The following is a 16,908-nucleotide window of genomic DNA, read 5'->3' as shown; positions in this document are numbered from 1 at the left end:
AGTATATATGTAGCACGTGCTCTTACCATATATATGAAGCTTGGGCATAAGGTTTAAAGTCCTTGCATTTTCAGATTTGCTTCTAGGCGTATGTTTTCTGGTTTGGAGCACCGTTTTTTTTTGAAAGGAGGTTTGGAGCACCTTTACTGGACAAGTGTTTGGATTTTCGAGATTTTTGTATGCATGCATGAGCATGTCTGCGTGTGTATCTCGTGATCGTATCGGTTTGTACTGACAGATGGGGACCGGCGAACCGACGGATGGAAGGTGCCTAGTACAGTACTACTATTGTATAGCACGTGGACCATGCGTGCATTTTACTACTAGCGTGTGATTGTGATGGAGAAATTGTGTGCGTGTGAGGGAGGGAGAGGGGGAAAAAAAGGAGGAAAGATAGAGAGATTAAACTGCTACTGGGCTATATTACAGTGGAGTAGTGGGGCCCATTCATGTATGGGGCCCGATTAAGAAGAAGCTGAAGAATGAAGATGGTGGACAATTTTACTACACGGGTGAAATACGCTACAGTAATAATAATCGTCAGCGGGAAAGGACGGTCAGCAGAAACTACGTCACCTTGTACGTAACATAAAACGCCATAGAATTCCACAAGTCCTATCTTTTTGCCGGTCAAGAGAATGGAAGAGAAGACGAGAGAGGATGTAGAAAGAAAAACACGGCGTATGGTAGGAGTATGCATGGCACGACGTACATGTCGTGGCTTGCGTTCCTTTGTGTGTCAACTCTTTCTTTTACGAAGAGCACTGCTAATTCATTTAAATAATTCATTTAAAGGGGAGAAGTTTAAGGTCACATAAAGTTCAATATTACAGATAAGGAGTTTATCTCGATGTCTCATGGCAATATCTTCCTGAATTTCTTTGTGTCAACTGTGTGTGCACGTACAGTGGAGTGGTAAGCAACCACAATTAGTTATTGAAAGTGACTGCCGAACGATGGTGATTGTTCTCCAGTCAATCAATTAATGACATTTTTGGTGTTATCGTGGCACAAAGTCGTACGCGTAACGCGTATGTGTACAAAACATACCTTTTTTTTTTGTTATGCGAATGGCTAATTCTGCCAAAATTAACGGTGACGCGTCTACTACGTACTATTCCAACCATCTAAGGCCATGTTGTTTCTAAAAACCTTTTTTTTAGGGCTAGAAACTTTTGAACTATGAGTTTTTTAGAATGTTGAAAAAGTCAAAATGGTTCCAAAAGCTAAAAGCCAGAATCAACATGTCATGTATTCTTTTTATAGCTTATGACTTTGGAGGACTATTGTCTTTTGAACATCAAAAATACAGAAAGTCCAAAAGTATCAATTAAATAGGGTCTAAGTATCAATTAATCCCGAAGCCTACCTCTCAAAACTCGATGATTGGACAGGTCGAACAAGAGGAAAGAATCCCACCAAACTTTGTTGTTGCCACCTACATTGATGCACTATATATAGCACGGTGGTGCAAGCCCAGCAGTCGTGGCAAAGTTACATGCATTATCCTGTCGCACTAGTGTCGGCATAACTTGGGTAAAAATGGCAACGGGTAAAACCCGCGCGGATATACCAACCACAAACCCGCACCCGCGACAATATATCCGTGCCCGCGCCCGCGCCCGCTACCCGCCACGGGCAGCACTATGCGCCCGCACCCGCTATCCGCGGGCATATTTTGCCCGCGGGCATGCCCGCATACCCGCCAAAAGTGACTGACTGGGGGGCTGGGGGCGTTGAGCTGGCGACGGGGGAGCGAGGGTGCCGCCGCGCCGAGCAGGGCGGGCGGCGGCCGGGACTCGGGAGGGCGGGCGGCGGGCGACGGCCGAGACTCGGAGGGCGGGCGGCGGCCGGGCGTGCGACGGCCGGGACTCGGGAGAGCGGACGGCGGCCGGGACTCGGAGGGCGGGCGGCGGCCGGGACTCGGAGGGCGGGCGGCGGCCGGGCGTGCGACGGCCGGGACTCGGGAGAGCGGATGGCGGCCGGGACTCGGAGGACGGGCGGCGGCTGGGCGTGCGGCGGCCGGGACTCGGAGGGCGGCCGGGCGTGCGGCGGCCGGGACTCGGGAGGGCGAGCGGCGGGCCGTCGGGATTCGGGAGGGAGGGGCGGAGCGGAGGGCTGCGGCGCTGCGCCGCTACGCCTGCGGGCCTGTGCCGCTGCGCCTGGGGCCTGCGCCGCCGCGCCTGCGGGCGGCCGGCGGTGAGCCTGCGGGACAGCAGGAGCGGGAGCCGGTCAGGGGATTGGGGATTTGGGGTCTGCGGCTGGGGCGGCTGTGCGGCTGTGACTGTGAGTCACTCAGGAGTCAGGAGGTGAGGAGGATAAGGATTAAGGAACCCTAGCAAATCCAGGTGGCCAGGCCCACATGTCATGCGGATATGCGGGTATGCGGGCACGGGTAGTGTATTTTCATACCCGCAAATTTTTTACCCGCGGGTATAAAATAAAACCCGCACCCGTGCCCGTGGGTACAAAATGGTACCCGTATCCTCACCCTAACGGGTTTTTACCCGCGGGTACGCGGGTAATCTGTGCCCGTTGCCATCTTGAACTTGGGTACGGGTGGTCGTGGCAAGTAGCAAAGGCAAGGCAATAATACCATCTACTACTCCTTTAGCTCTAAATTGCACATGTATGCGTAGGTGCATAATAATATTTATAAATTTAGAAAAAAAAGTTAAAATGACGTATAATTTAGAATGGAACGGATGGAGTATCTCCAAAGTATACTACTACTAGTTAGTATGCTAGCACAACCTAAACGCACGGTGAGCGAGAGAAATCCATTTCCTGGATTAATATCCAAAAGCACACGCATATTTTCTCAATTCCAAGCTAATTAATCACGTGTAGAAGCAAAGAAAAGAAAAGGAGGAATCAAAGTTATATATGCAAGTGGTGCTGGAATGATCGATCCCCCAAAATGTTTGGATCGCTCAGCTGTGCACGGCAGACAACAATATGATCCATCCGCTCCTGGTAGTAAGCGCGTCAACGCTGACCAGTCGCCACCTCGCTTCTTCGGTTGACGGGACCCAATCAACCCCGCCTCCGAAACCAACCAACGGGAAGAAGCAAGCCGCCTCGCTTCCTCCTTCCTCCAGAGCCTTCCATCCCCATTCCCCTGCCCACCGGCCAGAAGGAAATTCCCCAATCCCTCCCTCCCTCCCCACCCACCCCAAGCAAGCAATCCCACCCCCCGCAGATCGAGGCCATGGAGTGCGAGCCGGAGGAGCTGCAGTTCCTGGGGGCGGCGGGCATCTACGCCGCCTCCGCATCGATCCTCCGCGGCCCGCACCGGCCCCTCTTCGCCCGCGTCGCCGCCGCCTTCGTCCTCCCGCTCGCCGCCCTCTTCCTCCTCCACGTCGCCATCTCCCACGCGCTCTTCACCCACATCGACACCGACGACACCGCCCTCGACTCCTCCGCCCCGGGCACCGACGCCCAGCGCCGCCTCCTCTCCCGCCTCGCCTCCGACTGGCTCGCCCTCCTCCTCTTCAAGGCCGCCTACCTCCTCGCCCTCCTCCTCCTCTCCCTCCTCGCCACCGCCGCCGCCGTCTTCTCCGTCGCCTCCGTCTACTCCGCCAAGCACGACGCGCTCACCTTCCCGCGGGTGCTCTCCGTCGTGCCCCGGGTGTGGAGGAGGCTCGCGGCCACGTTCCTCGCGGCCTTCGCGCTCCTCTTCGCGTACCACGCGGTGTTCGTCGTCGTCTTCCTCGGGCTCCTAGTCGCCGCGGATAACGGGTCGGGGCTCGCGGGGCTGCTCGCGTTCCTCCTCCTCGTCGCCTACCTCGTGGGACTCGTCTACATCAGCGTCGTGTGGCACCTCGCCAGCGTCGTCTCCGTGCTCGAGGACTACAAGGGCTTCGCAGCCATGCGCAAGAGCAGGGACCTCATCAGGGGGAAGCTGCCCACCGCCGCGGCCATCTTCGTCACGCTCAACCTCGTCTTCGCCGTCGTCGAGCTCGCCTTCCGCGCCTGGGTCGTCAAGGCCGGCGGGTCCTCACCGGCCCTCGCGAGGCTCCTCGTCGGCCTCCTCGCGCTCGCCGCGCTCTCCTGCGTCGTCATGCTCGCGCTCGTCGCCCAGACCCTCGTCTACCTCGTCTGCAAGAGCTACCACCACGAGAGCATCGACAAGGCAGGCATCTCCGACCACCTCGAGGTGTACCTCGGAGACTACGTCCCGCTCAAGGCGTCCGACGTCCAGATGGAGCAATTCCAGGTCTGACATCCTCCCCTGCTGCAAATCCATCCTCTCTGGCTGGCTGGATCATTGTTGCAAATCCTCTGTACTCTCCTCCTTAGCAGTCAGCAGCTTGCTTGTTGTAATCTGTAACTGTACACGCCAAACATGTGATGAACATAGTGCTACTTATTAGGGAATTGGAATGGATTGGTGGTATATTGGTTTGGTTGGTTGGGGGAGAAGAAAGAATAATCATGTGCTATGTGCCTGCTGCTTTTAAATCATGCGAAAGGAAGAATGAACATATCTGAATTCTGAAACAGAGTTAGGTTAATTGGATATACTGCATGTACAAACTTATAATCGACAATAGATGTTTCATTATGATCGGCAATAAGGGATGGGAATGGTACTACCTTACTAATCTCACTATGTACTGCTCTGAATGCCTGATTTCCCTATAATTCAATCATTGCGAATGGTACTAAGTGTGTTTGTATTCTGTAACTCTGATGCTTGCCATTTCAACATTGTGCAACTGATGTAGCACTAGTGCTAATATAATACTGGATCAGAAACTTTGCGGTTGTGGTCCTCCAAACAATCTTAGCTAGCTATCTAACATTCTGATGGAGCAATTCCAGGTCTGATATCTTTAGGACATGCTGCATTTAAATCACACAACAGGAACAATGAACATATCCGAATTCTGAAACAGAGTTAGCTTATGCTGAATGTAGAAACTTATAATTGACAATAGATGTTTCATTATGATTGGCAATAAGGGATGAGAATGGTAATTAATACCTTGCAAATAAGTATGCCCTGCTCTGAATGCCTGATTGGCCTACCTGTCAACCATTGCAAATGGTACCAAGTGTATCTGTATTCTGTAACTCTATAATGATATTTGTCATTTCAACATCGCGAAACTGATGTGGCACTAGTGCTAATACTGAAATCTTTTAGCTTCTCTGTAACATGTCTGATGGAGCAATTCCAGGTCCGATTTCCTCTGCTCTGCGTATCCTGTCCTGGATCTCCTTTGTACTTCCTCACCTTTGAATCTTTAGTTTTGCTCGCACATAGTGCTTAGGTGATTGACAATTTGGGGTGGATACTGGTGGTACTAGTTTTGGAAGAAAACGGGAGATAATCATAAGTTTGTACTTCATGTAGGAACATGAAGAACGAACATATAAATGAATTGAAGGTAGATTGATTTGTCAGTAACTTAGAAATACCGACATGAATGGATATACTAGTAAATTTTAAGAACTCTCTTGCTGTGATTTTGGAATTGAGGGATGTGAGCACTTTTGGAACTGAGGGATGTGAATGAAACTCTCTAATTAATTTGTTCTGCTAGATGCCGATGTTACTTGCTACCTTGCTAATCAAATATTTCCTTGTATGACTAACGCATAGCTAACTATAATTCAGTATGTCCGTATGACATTTGCCAGTGTGTGTCTGTATGATACTTAGCATTTCAACATTCAGCAACTGATGGAGCACCACTAGTACCTGCCTAGTTTTTCCTTTGAATGCTGGGCGTGTGGGGAGAGGAGAGCATGAGCAGCTTCCTGGAGCACTAGTGCCTGCCTAGTTTTTCCTTTGAATGGTTGGAAGAGCGGCATCATCGTCTTGCATTGGGATAAGTAGAAATCGAGCGAGTATAGAAGAAGGCCTTGAAGACCGCGGCACGTCGGTGATGGTGAGGGCGCCGGTGAGAGGGTGGAGGACGCGGACGGCGGCGCTGGTGGCCCTGTCGCAGAGGACGAGGAGACCATCGAAGACGCCGAAGCGGTGGTGGGTGAGGAGCTCCGGGCGGTCGACCTCGGCGCGTGCACCGGTGCAGATGTTGATGAGGCGGCGGCGCGACGGGGATGCGCAGTGGGAGGCCGCGATCCAGTGTCGATCGGGGGCGGACAAGCTGGGGTCGTCGGTGCACGGGTTGCGCCAGGGCGGATCGGAAACGGAGGTCAAGCCCGCCGCCGGACAAGCTGGGGTCGCCGGTGCACGGGTTGCGCCAGGGTTTGCACGCGGATCGGAAACGGAGGTACTCGGAGACATCGACGGTGAGAAGCCGGGTTACGAGACGAATCCAAGCTAAAGATCGTGAATTCCAATCCGAATCCCAAGAGGGATAAGAGTCCTTGAACGATTCCAACTCATTATTTCTGGTCCGCACCGCCGTTATATATATCCAACGATGCCATTGCATTGCATATCAAACATCCCTTGCTCAAATCCACATATTGTAAGAAGAAGCTCGACGATGGCATCGCCGTCGCCTCCAGCGTGGGCCGATCTCCTGCCGGAAGTCCTCGGCGAGATCGTCGCCTGCCTCTGCGACGCCGACGTCGCCCGCTTACGGGCCGTTTGCCGCGCATGGCACTCCACCGTCGCGTGCGAGCTGCAGGACCAAGAGCAGGAGGAGATGCCGTGGATCGTGATCCCCAATGGCTCCTTCTGCACCATCGGCGACACCGGCGTCTTCTTCAACCGGATTCCTGGCCTGCCTCGCAACGTGACCTGCCTCGGCGCCACCGACAGCTGGCTCGCTCTCGACTGCACCGACGATGTGTTCCGGCGCACCAACATCGTGGACCTCAAATGCCTCGAGCCCAGGAGCGACGTCAAGCACGAGCACAATTACCTGCTGCACAACCCCTTCTACGAAAAGACCGTGTCGCTCCCCGAGCTCGACTCCATCGCCGGCCATGTCAACGAGACGTTCGAGATCCGCAAGGTGCTCATGCGCTCCGCTAGTCCTAATGACCTCGTCGCCGTCACCACCAACAACGACAACTGCACCATCATCCTGTGCCGCCCCGGCAAGGGGAGGTGGGTGCTTCCCTACCTAGGCGTCTTCGATGTTGCTTTCTTCAAAGATAAACTCTACGGGATCACACGACATGAGGACCTAGTCGCCTTCGACCTTGCCGACGACGACGACGGGAGTCCAATTATTCCCAAATTTAAGCGAGTCATCAGGCACCCGTTAGCTGATGGTGAAGAAGACCCGTGGAGCTGGATGGATGACGACAACGATACCGATGATGGTGGTGGCGATCATAGCTTCAATCCTGATGATGGCCAGCTGGTTCCAAGCGATCACGAGGTTGGGGTGGACGAGGAGGTGCCATATGAACCCAAAGACTGCATCAGGACCAGTAGGTTCCTTGTCGAGTCATGCGGCGGCCAAGAGTTGCTCATGGTGAGGCGGCAGGTGCAATCACCTCCATTTCACCCCTCTTACACTCGCAAAGTCGAGCTCTTCAAGGCGGACATCGATGCCGGCAGATGGGTTTCAGTCACGGGTCGTGATGCGCTACCTGAAGGTGAGGCACTCTTTCTCAGCCGATCATTCAGCAAGTCCACCCGTGTGTATGGAGACATGACGGAGGGTTGCATATATTTTGTGGATGTGGACCAAGTATTCGACACCAGATCCTCGTCTTGCAGGCCGTTTAGGCTTCCATGGCAGAGAATACGGGCTGATGATAACTGGTTGACATGGCTTTTCCCTCCAAAACTCGTGGTTTGACGCACAAGCAGCACTAGATTTTGTTCAAAGCATCAATAATAGTTTGTTCAATGCATCCGTATAGGGGGAGATTGACCCTTCCCTCTGTGTTTACAAATCTGTTTCTTGTTGAGGGTGCTTTCTTTAACCTTCAAATGTCTTAAACGGGCACAGAAACTCTTGAGAATATGTTCATGGTCATCATTTTAGCCAACAATAAACAATGAATTAATCCTTACAAAAGAGAGCACTGAAAGTTGATGGGTGGGTGCATGCCGAACTATTAAAGTCGTTTAGACGCTACATGCCTACATCTTATATGAGCTACTAAATCATGTCACCTCATTCTGATGATGACAGTAGCGAAGAAAAGGTTTTATCTTCGTACGATTTCTTGGAATAGCCACGAACTATGCTCTTGACCTGTGCGAGTTGGTCAGAAGAAATACTTTGAATTCCGCGGTGTGCTTGCTTCCAGACCTTGCACAACAGTTTTATAGTTAAGTCTGCGTCCGCAAGTTTATTAGGGTACATTTGATTGAGTTTTTCAACCTGATTTTACTTTTGCAAAAGTCGAAAGCTAACCTAAAAGCCACATGTGCTTTTGCCCAAAAGTTACTTTTGCTCCGGTACAAAACAAAAGGCACCTTCCCCTGTTTTCAAGTGATTTTAGGGTAAAAAATTACCCACCTACCATAAATTACGGACATACCGGTTCGTTTCATCCCGTTTTATTTTTTCTCCCGCACACACTTGCGCAATTCCTCCACCTCCATCCACCACCCCCGGACGCCCGCCGCTCGCCATGGCCGCGCACCGGGAGCTTCTCCTCCTCCTCCTCCTCGCCGTCAGGCCCCGCGTTCCCGCTGCTCGCCATGGCCGCCGACTGTGAGCTTGAGCACCTCCTCACGTCGGTGTCAGCGCTTGCGGGGCCCATACCCCCACTATCGCCCGTCGCGGTGGGGGCGCCCATCGTGGAGGTTGAGTTCGTGTGGAAGCGGATCCAGCCGAAGATCCAGGAGCTCCGGAGGCAGTACTCGTTGCGGGCACGGACAGCGGCGGGTGGCCGCTCGGCTCTGGGATTGCTGCACCACAACTCTCTGGGATTACGGTACCACAGGAAGCTATTCTCAGTGTCCCTCAAGGTAATTGCAGATGCTGCTGATGAATCATCTCCATTTGACCCCAAGTACACTTGCAAGGTCGAGATCTTCAAGGCGGACATCGATGCTGGCAGATGGGTTTCAGTCACGGATCGTGATACACTACCTGAAGGCGAGGCACTCTTTCTGAGCCGATCATTCAACAAGTCCACTCGTGTGTACGGAGACATGGAGGGTTGCGTCGGGACTAAAGCCCTTTTATTCACGGGCCAACTTTAAATCATGACAAAAGTGTAATATCCCTCAAAATTGAGTGATATTAATTGTGCTAATTTTTGCAAAAATGAAATTTTTTTGTTTGATTATGTGAAGCATATAAATACTTGGTAAAATTTAAGGTCAACCCTCAATTCTTTCCTCTAAATTGAAAAAGGTAGTAATTAAATTATGCATTTAAATTTAAAACATGCTTGCACAAGTGATTTGGATTTTATTTGATTTAATTTAGATCTCAAAGGTAAGTTTGTATTTTTGGATTAGATCAAAAAATACAAACTAAAGCTAGTATATAAATAGCATAATAAAAATCTAACATGACTAACTCTAACTTACACCCGAGCTTTTCACAACTCAGCCAGCTCGGTGTAAACTGCTAATCCTCTCTCTCTCCTTTTCACGTAAAAGCTCAGCAGATGTTGGAAGCCAATCATGTTTGCGTGTTTGATCCTGAGGCTAAACTTTAGCCCACTGTCACATCGAATGTTTGGATACTAATTAGGAGTATTAAACATAGGCTAATTATAAAACCAATTTCACAACCCCTAGGCTAAATCGCGAGACGAATCCATTCAGCCTAATTAAGCCATGATTTGACAATATGGTGCTACAGTAAACATTCGCTAATGATGGATTAATTAGGCTTAATGGATTCGTCTCGCGATTTAGCCTAGGGGTTCTGCTAGGGGTTCTGCAATTAGCTCGTATTTAATCCTCCTAATTAGCATCCGAATATCCGATATGACACGGACTAAACTTTAGCTCGAGGATCCAAACACTTAGGTCCAAAAGCAAAGCTAACATGATTGGTTTCCAACATCTGCTGAGCTTTTACGTGAAAAGGAGAGAGAGAGGATTAGCAGTTTACACCGAGCTGGCTGAGTTGTGAAAAGCTCGACCTGTTTAGCATCCGTCTTCTTGTTCTCCTTGTTTTCTCCTCGCACGCACACAAACTAGTGGCCGGCCTGTGTCTGGAGCCAGCCCAGCTCGTTTCCTCCCTATCTTTTTCTCTTGCCGGCCTGCTAGCTCACCTCGTCAGCATGCACCCCCAACCGGACACGCATGCGTCGGCCTGGCCCAAGCTACCGCCTCCTGTTCCAGAATTTTTTTTATTTTTTATTTTTTTATGAATTTGCAGAAATATATAGTGAAATAAAAAATGGGTACAAATGGACTTATGCCGCCGGGTAAAATGACGGTAGGATCCTTACCGCCGTTTCAGCTGGCGGTAGCGCCTTACCGCTCAACGGTTGTCCACCAAATTCCTAGACTGAAGATGTCAGATGGTGATGACACTACCAGACGAAAGCTAGCGTGCGGTCTCTGCATGGGATCTTTGGGCCTGTTTGGGAGGAAGGGGCTAAAGTTTAGCACCTGAAGTGTTTGGATGGGAGGCTAAATTTTAGCACTTTGATGGACAAAAGACAACAATACCCCCACCTTCCCCTCCTCCCATTTTAAACCCTTCTTCCTCATGCAATCGGCAGCACAACACACAAAATCCTCCCAAGCGTGGGTCGCCGGAGACCGCCGGGGCAGCCGGAGGTGGCGGGTCCGGCCGGAAGAGGCGGGGTCGCCGGAGGCCGCGGGTACAGCCGGCGGCGGTCGGGTCACCGGAGGCCGTGGGGGTGGGCGGAGGCGGCGGGTCCAGCTGGAGGAGATGGGGTCGGCCGGCGCGGAGGGGAGCCCGGCGGAGGTGGAGGCGGCGGGGCATGGCGGAGGGGAGCCCGGCGGTGGCGGCAGGACCCGGCAGAGGGGAGGCCGGCAAAGGCGGCGGCGGTGGTGGCGGGGCCGGCGAGGTAAGGCGGAGGTGGCGCCGACGAGGCGAGGCGGAGGTGGCGCCGGCAGTGGTGGGGCCGGCGAGGCGAGGCGAAGTCGGGCGAGGCGGAGTCGGGCGATGCGGGGAGGAGAGAGGGGGCAGGGGGTGGAAATTGGTATGAGGGGACCACTTTTAGCCCACTTTAGCCCATTTTAGCACCTCTTGGAGGGGCTAATGAATTATGGGGGCTAATGTTTAGCCCCTCCATTTTAGCCCTGGTGTTTGGGAGGAGAGAGCTAAAATCTGAAATTTAGCCCCCTCCCAAACACCCCCTTTAGACGGTGACAACGCACTGCATGGCTCTCCTGTTTATGCCTTTTTCTCGCTTTGGAGCTTTTTTTATACGAGGATAACAACATCGTGTCAGCTCTCCGTGTCGTGGAGAGCCGGGGCGGATCTTTTTTTATCCTCAAGTCGTTCGGTCCCTTTTGTCGTTCGGTCGCTGAAACGACGTCACCAAACAGGCAGGGTACCCTACCGCCCCTTACCGCCGTTTCATCTGACAACATAAGCCCGCACGTGGGTGTCGGTACAAGGACTCTACCGTCGTTTCAGCCGCGGTATAATCCTATTTTTGCAAAGTTTTGATTCCATTGTATATTTCTACAAATTCGTAAAAAAAATAAAGAAATAAAAAAATTCCATGTTCCACCCGCTTCTCGCCATGCCTCTTCAGCCAGGCCGGCCTTCCGGCCCAACCCGCCGCAGCAACCGGCCCGCAGGCCGCCACCCCTTACCTTCTCAGGCCGCTCCGGCCCAAGCCATCAGCAGGCTCCTCTTTCCAGCCAGGCCGGCCTTCCGGCCCAACCCACCGCAGCAACCGGCCCGCCACCAAGATGTCATTCTGGGCAGTAGTATAACTGCAATGTACAACAGAGTATAAGTTCAGGTGAATATTCCCTTGGAGCCTCCTGGAAATTCATAGATATCTGGTCAGTAAAGTAGTAATACCTAAGCTAGTTCCTCATGATAAATGTAATTGTGCTATAGAAACCGATGATGCAGGTAGATCCGTAGATATGCAATGTCTTGCACTTCTCCAGAACAATGAATAACTTTCCTTACTATTACTGTTGAGAAAACAATTTGAAAAATATTAAGACCTTAGTGGTTGTCAAATATAGATCTTACAGTTCAGTCAAGTTAGTCAAGCTCCCGAGATAATCAAGTATCTCCCCAGTGAAATTATGGTCTGATGCCCACCTGGATGCATGATGACAAGGGTGTGCAAGATTATTGGTTTCTACCTCAGAAGAAAGAAGAAATTTACGAGTTGATATCTCATTTTAAAAAATTACAAGACTGAGAGGTTCTTCAGTTGTGACAATGTCGATGGTAGAGGACCACTGAAGTCATTACTATCAATGTATCTGCAGCTCAAAGATGGATAACATTTTTCAGTTGTCTCATGCATAAAGTTATCACTCTAAACAGTAACGAAAGCATAGGTGATTATGAAGACATGTAAAGCGACCAAATAGATGATTTACATTTGTCTAAGTTTTGTCAATTTGCCCAGCTCATCAGGAAGTGTGCCGTTAAAATTGTTTGAGCCCAATGCCCTGAAAGAAATAATTAATTAAACTAGGTTAGCTCCAAAGAAATGTCCAAAACAAAGTGTTGTTACGTACTTTTAGGCAATTGAAAAGCTGATGAATATTTGATGGGGACGATGCTCATTTTTTTCCATCAGATTCTCACTTCCACAATATTATATTAACTTTTGAGATCAGATCATATTCAATATAATGCCATAATGCTTGAGAGGCACACTACATGCATACAGCCGCATGACTTTCGTGCAAGTGAAAGGCAACACTTAGAATAACATGATTGGAGGATCTTACAGTGATACGAGATTGACAAGATTTCCAAGCTCCTTTGGGATAGGTCCAGATAATGCATTGATGCCGACAGTCCTTGTGATTTACAAGGAAAAGAATGTAAGATTGCTTGAATGCAGGAACTGCATCACTGTTTTGAGTTCAGAGTATTACATGGATTCCAGAGCAGTTAGTTCTCCAATGAATGCTGCTAACGGCCCAGTTAAGTAATTTTTTCTCAAGTCCCTGAAATGTTAAGCAGAGTTAATCTTGCAAGTCTCATGGAGGGATCACATTGGATGAATCCGGTTACTTAATGACTTTGATTACTCGTGACAGATTCTGAAGTCAGCATGAATTTGAGAAAACTTTACGCACGCTGAACATATTAAGGTCTGAGACTCCCTGGGCAAGATATCTAGTGCCTTAGGCAATAGGCACAGGCATAAGCGACCAGGGGGTTTGTGCATTAGATGGGAGGGATTGTGTACTTCCTAGCGGTCGCGGGGGTGGAAGGCGGCGGCGGCGGCGGCTGGTGGAGCCTGAAGGGCGGGAGAGCAGGATTGGATCTGAACCGGGGGGCTATATCAAAATAATAGGGCGCATTTGCAAATAATCGGATCGAACTGGGGTTCAATGAAAATAATAGGGTGCATTTTGCAAATAATCGGATCACGATCAATAATGGCTGAGGTTAAATGAAAATAATAGAGGTATTTTACAAAAAATCGGATCACGAGGGTCATTTGCAAAATTACCGATCGGCGACCCGGTCCCCCGCACCTCCGCGTCGCCTCGCCGGAGTTCCGCCTCACTCTGGGCGTCCCTTCCCTTCCCTTGGTGCCTCTTCATCCTTCTGCCCGTGTCGAAGCAAAACCTCGGGCTTGAAGTCGGAAAGCAAGCGGAGCACTCCTCGTTCCTCCGTCCGGCAAGAGATACCCGAGCGTCTCCTCCGTCGAAGAGCAACGGTACACCCCCAGCAGCAGCGGTGGTGAGCGGCGGCCGGCGATCTCTCAGCCATTTTGGGGGCTGAATCGGAGTGGAGCGGAAACAGTGGAGACCTTGCACACTGTGCAAGTGGAAAATTCACTAAGTGTTGAAAAATGCCCTAAAAAGCATTAAATGGGGGTAGAAGTTAAAAATGAAATTTTATATAATAACTTAACTTTTGGCCAATATGAAAGTTGTGGAACTTTTAAAAACAAACAACTTTTGTTATTTGAGCTTACACTGATTTTGTGTGGAAGGCCTTCAAATTTTAAATCCAAATCAGCCAAATTTGGGGATAAATTCAAAATCAGCCCAAGCCGACGTTCTGCCAAACTTTGCTCAACTTAAACTCCAAATCTGTTGAGAGTTTCACTGGTTGGCTTTGGTAAAAAGTGTAGCTTATAATCCCAGATCAAACTTTTATATTTGGAATTTTTGAAGTTCGAGTTCAAAATTTGAAGCAAAATTGTCCCAAACCCGCTGCCTATGCATGCCACCGCGAACGCATATGCACACGATTAGGGGGTGATCGCGCACGGCGTGTCGCGGCGGCCCCTTGGCGCAGCGCCGCCAGCCACTCACCACCGGCGATGGGACAGGACGTCCCCGGACGCTCGCCCAATCGCGCACCCGCGCTATCCTTAGTGTACCCTTTCCCTTCATTTTGTACCATTGAAAGGTCAATCAGAGGGAAGGCTAGTCGCAAAACCGAACCCAAAGCATAGTCACTTACACTTGTTAGCGCTCTGATCTGAATTTGTAATCCCAGTGGGGGCGATACATGATGTAAAAAGACTAGTTTGTCCTAACCCAATTAGACAGTATGTTAATACATCCAAAGTATCCGCGCAGAAGAGACTGTGAAGTAGCTGGTCTGGATTTTATCATGTTTTCCTGTTCTTTTGCCTCTGTGCAGTTGCCTGATAAACTCATTCGTTGTAAACTAGCTAACACCATCCTGTATCGTGAATAATTCTGCTGGCGGTGTCATTGATTGCTGAGGGGTCGGGGACGTCTATCTTGGGAGTGTGTCAATGGCGCATCTCCTCTTCCGTGAGTGGTTCCGATCGAGCTAGTATAGAAGAAGGCCTTGAAGACCGCGGCACGTTGGTGATTGTGAGGGCGCCGGTGAGAGGGTTGAGGACGCGGACGGCGGCGCTGGTGGCCCTGTCGCAGAGGACGAGGAGACCATCGAAGACGCCGAAGCGGTGGTGGGTGAGGAGCTCCGGGCGGTCGACCTCGGCGCGTGCACCGGTGCAGATGTTGATGAGGCGGCGGCGCGACGGGGATGCGCAGTGGGAGGCCGCGATCCAGTGTCGATCGGGGGCGGACAAGCTGGGGTCGTCGGTGCACGGGTTGCGCCAGGGCGGATCGGAAACGGAGGTCAAGCCCGCCGCCGGACAAGCTGGGGTCGCCGGTGCACGGGTTGCGCCAGGGTTTGCACGCGGATCGGAAACGGAGGTACTCGGAGACATCGACGGTGAGAAGCCGGGTTACGAGACGAATCCAAGCTAAAGATCGTGAATTCCAATCCGAATCCCAAGAGGGATAAGAGTCCTTGAACGATTCCAACTCATTATTTCTGGTCCGCACCGCCGTTATATATATCCAACGATGCCATTGCATTGCATATCAAACATCCCTTGCTCAAATCCACATATTGTAAGAAGAAGCTCGACGATGGCATCGCCGTCGCCTCCAGCGTGGGCCGATCTCCTGCCGGAAGTCCTCGGCGAGATCGTCGCCTGCCTCTGCGACGCCGACGTCGCCCGCTTACGGGCCGTTTGCCGCGCATGGCACTCCGCCGTCGCGTGCAAGCTGCAGGACCAAGAGCAGGAGGCGATGCCGTGGATCGTGATCCCCAATGGCTCCTTCTGCACCATCGGCGACACCGGCGTCTTCTTCAACCGGAATTCCCGCCTGCCTCGCAACGTGACCTGCCTCGGCGCCACCGACAGCTGGCTCGCTCTCGACTGCACCGACGATGTGTTCCGGCGCACCAACAGCTTCGACGCGTATATCCGCGACGGCAAATTCCCCGAGCCCAGGAGCGACGTCAAGCACGAGCACAATTACCTGCTGCACAACCCCTTCTACGAAAAGACCGTGTCGCTCCCCGAGCTCGACTCCATCGCCGGCCATGTCAACGAGACGTTCGAGATCCGCAAGGTGCTCATGCGCTCCGCTAGTCCTAATGACCTCGTCGCCGTCACCACCAACAACGACAACTGCACCATCATCCTGTGCCGCCCCGGCAAGGGGAGCTGGGTGCTTCCCTACCTAGGCGTCTTCGATGTTGCTTTCTTCAAAGATAAACTCTACGGGATCACACGACATGAGGACCTAGTCGCCTTCGACCTTGCCGACGACGACGACGGGAGTCCAATTGTTCCCAATTTTAAGCGAGTCATCAGGCATCCGTTAGCTGATGGTGAAGAAGACCCGTGGAGCTGGATGGATGACGACTACGATACCGATGATGGAGAAGAGTCCGGTGATGAGGCAGCTGATAGCTTCAATCCTGATGATGGCCAGCTGGTTCCAAGCGATGACGAGGATGGGGTGGACGAGGAGGTGCCATATGAACCCAAGGACTACATCACGACCAGTAGGTTGCTTGTCGAGTCATGCGGCGGCCAAGAGTTGCTCATGGTGAGGCGGCAGGTGCAATCACCTCCATTTCACCCCCCTTACACTCGCAAGGTCGAGCTCTTCAAGGCGGACATCGATGCCGGCAGATGGGTTTCAGTCACGGGTCGTGATGCGCTACCTGAAGGCGAGGCACTCTTTCTCAGCCGATCATTCAGCAAGTCCATCCGTGTGTATGGAGACATGAAGGAGGGTTGCATATATTTTGTGGATGTGGACCAAGTATTCGACACCAGATCCTCATCTTGCAGGCCGTTTAGCCTTCCACGGCATAGCAAACGGGCTGATGGTAAGTGGTTGACATGGCTTTTCCCTCCAAAACTCGTGGTTTGACGCACAAGCAGCACTAGAACTAGTTATAAGGCAACAACAAAGCATCAATAATAGTTTGTTCAATGCATCCGTATAGGGGGAGATTGACCCTTCCCTTTGTGTTTACAAATCTGTTTCTTGTTGACGGTGCTTTCTTTAACCATCAAATGTCTTAAACGGACACAGAAACTCTTGAGAATATGTTCATGGTCATCATTTTA

The 16,908-nt window shown here is 51.3% G+C and overlaps 3 protein-coding genes across 3 annotated transcripts; 2 read left to right on the top strand and 1 right to left on the bottom strand.

Annotated features, from left to right (window-relative positions):
• Positions 1 to 3,039: 3,039 nt before the first annotated feature.
• On the top strand, positions 3,040 to 4,409 carry LOC101755585. The gene has a single exon (XM_004972375.4). The coding sequence runs from the start codon at positions 3,212 to 3,214 to the stop codon at positions 4,223 to 4,225; it is 1,014 nt and encodes a 337-aa protein (XP_004972432.1). The 5' UTR covers positions 3,040 to 3,211; the 3' UTR covers positions 4,226 to 4,409.
• A 7,237-nt stretch (positions 4,410 to 11,646) lies between these two features.
• Positions 11,647 to 12,941, bottom strand: LOC101755315 (probable LRR receptor-like serine/threonine-protein kinase At1g56140). The gene is made up of 6 exons (XM_022827555.1): positions 12,911 to 12,941; positions 12,761 to 12,832; positions 12,404 to 12,475; positions 12,212 to 12,283; positions 12,045 to 12,116; positions 11,647 to 11,773 (listed from the first exon to the last, which is right to left on the bottom strand). Coding segments are annotated over exons 1-6 (417 nt in total). The 5' UTR covers positions 12,913 to 12,941.
• Positions 12,942 to 14,884: 1,943 nt separating this feature from the next.
• On the top strand, positions 14,885 to 16,708 carry LOC111257627. Its single transcript, XM_022827554.1, has one exon. It carries the CDS (start codon positions 15,341 to 15,343, stop codon positions 16,706 to 16,708), a length of 1,368 nt encoding a protein of 455 aa, XP_022683289.1. The 5' UTR covers positions 14,885 to 15,340.
• The last annotated feature ends 200 nt before the right edge of the window (positions 16,709 to 16,908 follow it).

The sequence above is a fragment of the Setaria italica genome, chromosome VI (assembly GCF_000263155.2).
Source record: "Setaria italica strain Yugu1 chromosome VI, Setaria_italica_v2.0, whole genome shotgun sequence".
Classification (NCBI taxonomy): Eukaryota; Viridiplantae; Streptophyta; class Magnoliopsida; order Poales; family Poaceae; genus Setaria; species Setaria italica.
This window is presented reverse-complemented; position numbering and strand designations above follow the sequence as displayed.

Bases quoted from the DNA above. Each gene is read 5' to 3' on its own strand.
- LOC101755585 (XM_004972375.4), top strand. From the start codon at position 3,212: ATGGAGTGCGAGCCGGAGGAGCTGCAGTTCCTGGGGGCGGCGGGCATC.
- LOC101755315 (XM_022827555.1), bottom strand. The intron at 12,476-12,760 runs GTAAGATCCTCC...TATTTCTTTCAG, and splicing joins CTTGTCAATCTCGTATCACT to GGCATTGGGCTCAAACAATT. The intron at 11,774-12,044 runs GTAAGATCTATA...TGTACATTGCAG, and splicing joins TTGACTAACTTGACTGAACT to TTATACTACTGCCCAGAATG.
- LOC111257627 (XM_022827554.1), top strand. From the start codon at position 15,341: ATGCCATTGCATTGCATATCAAACATCCCTTGCTCAAATCCACATATT.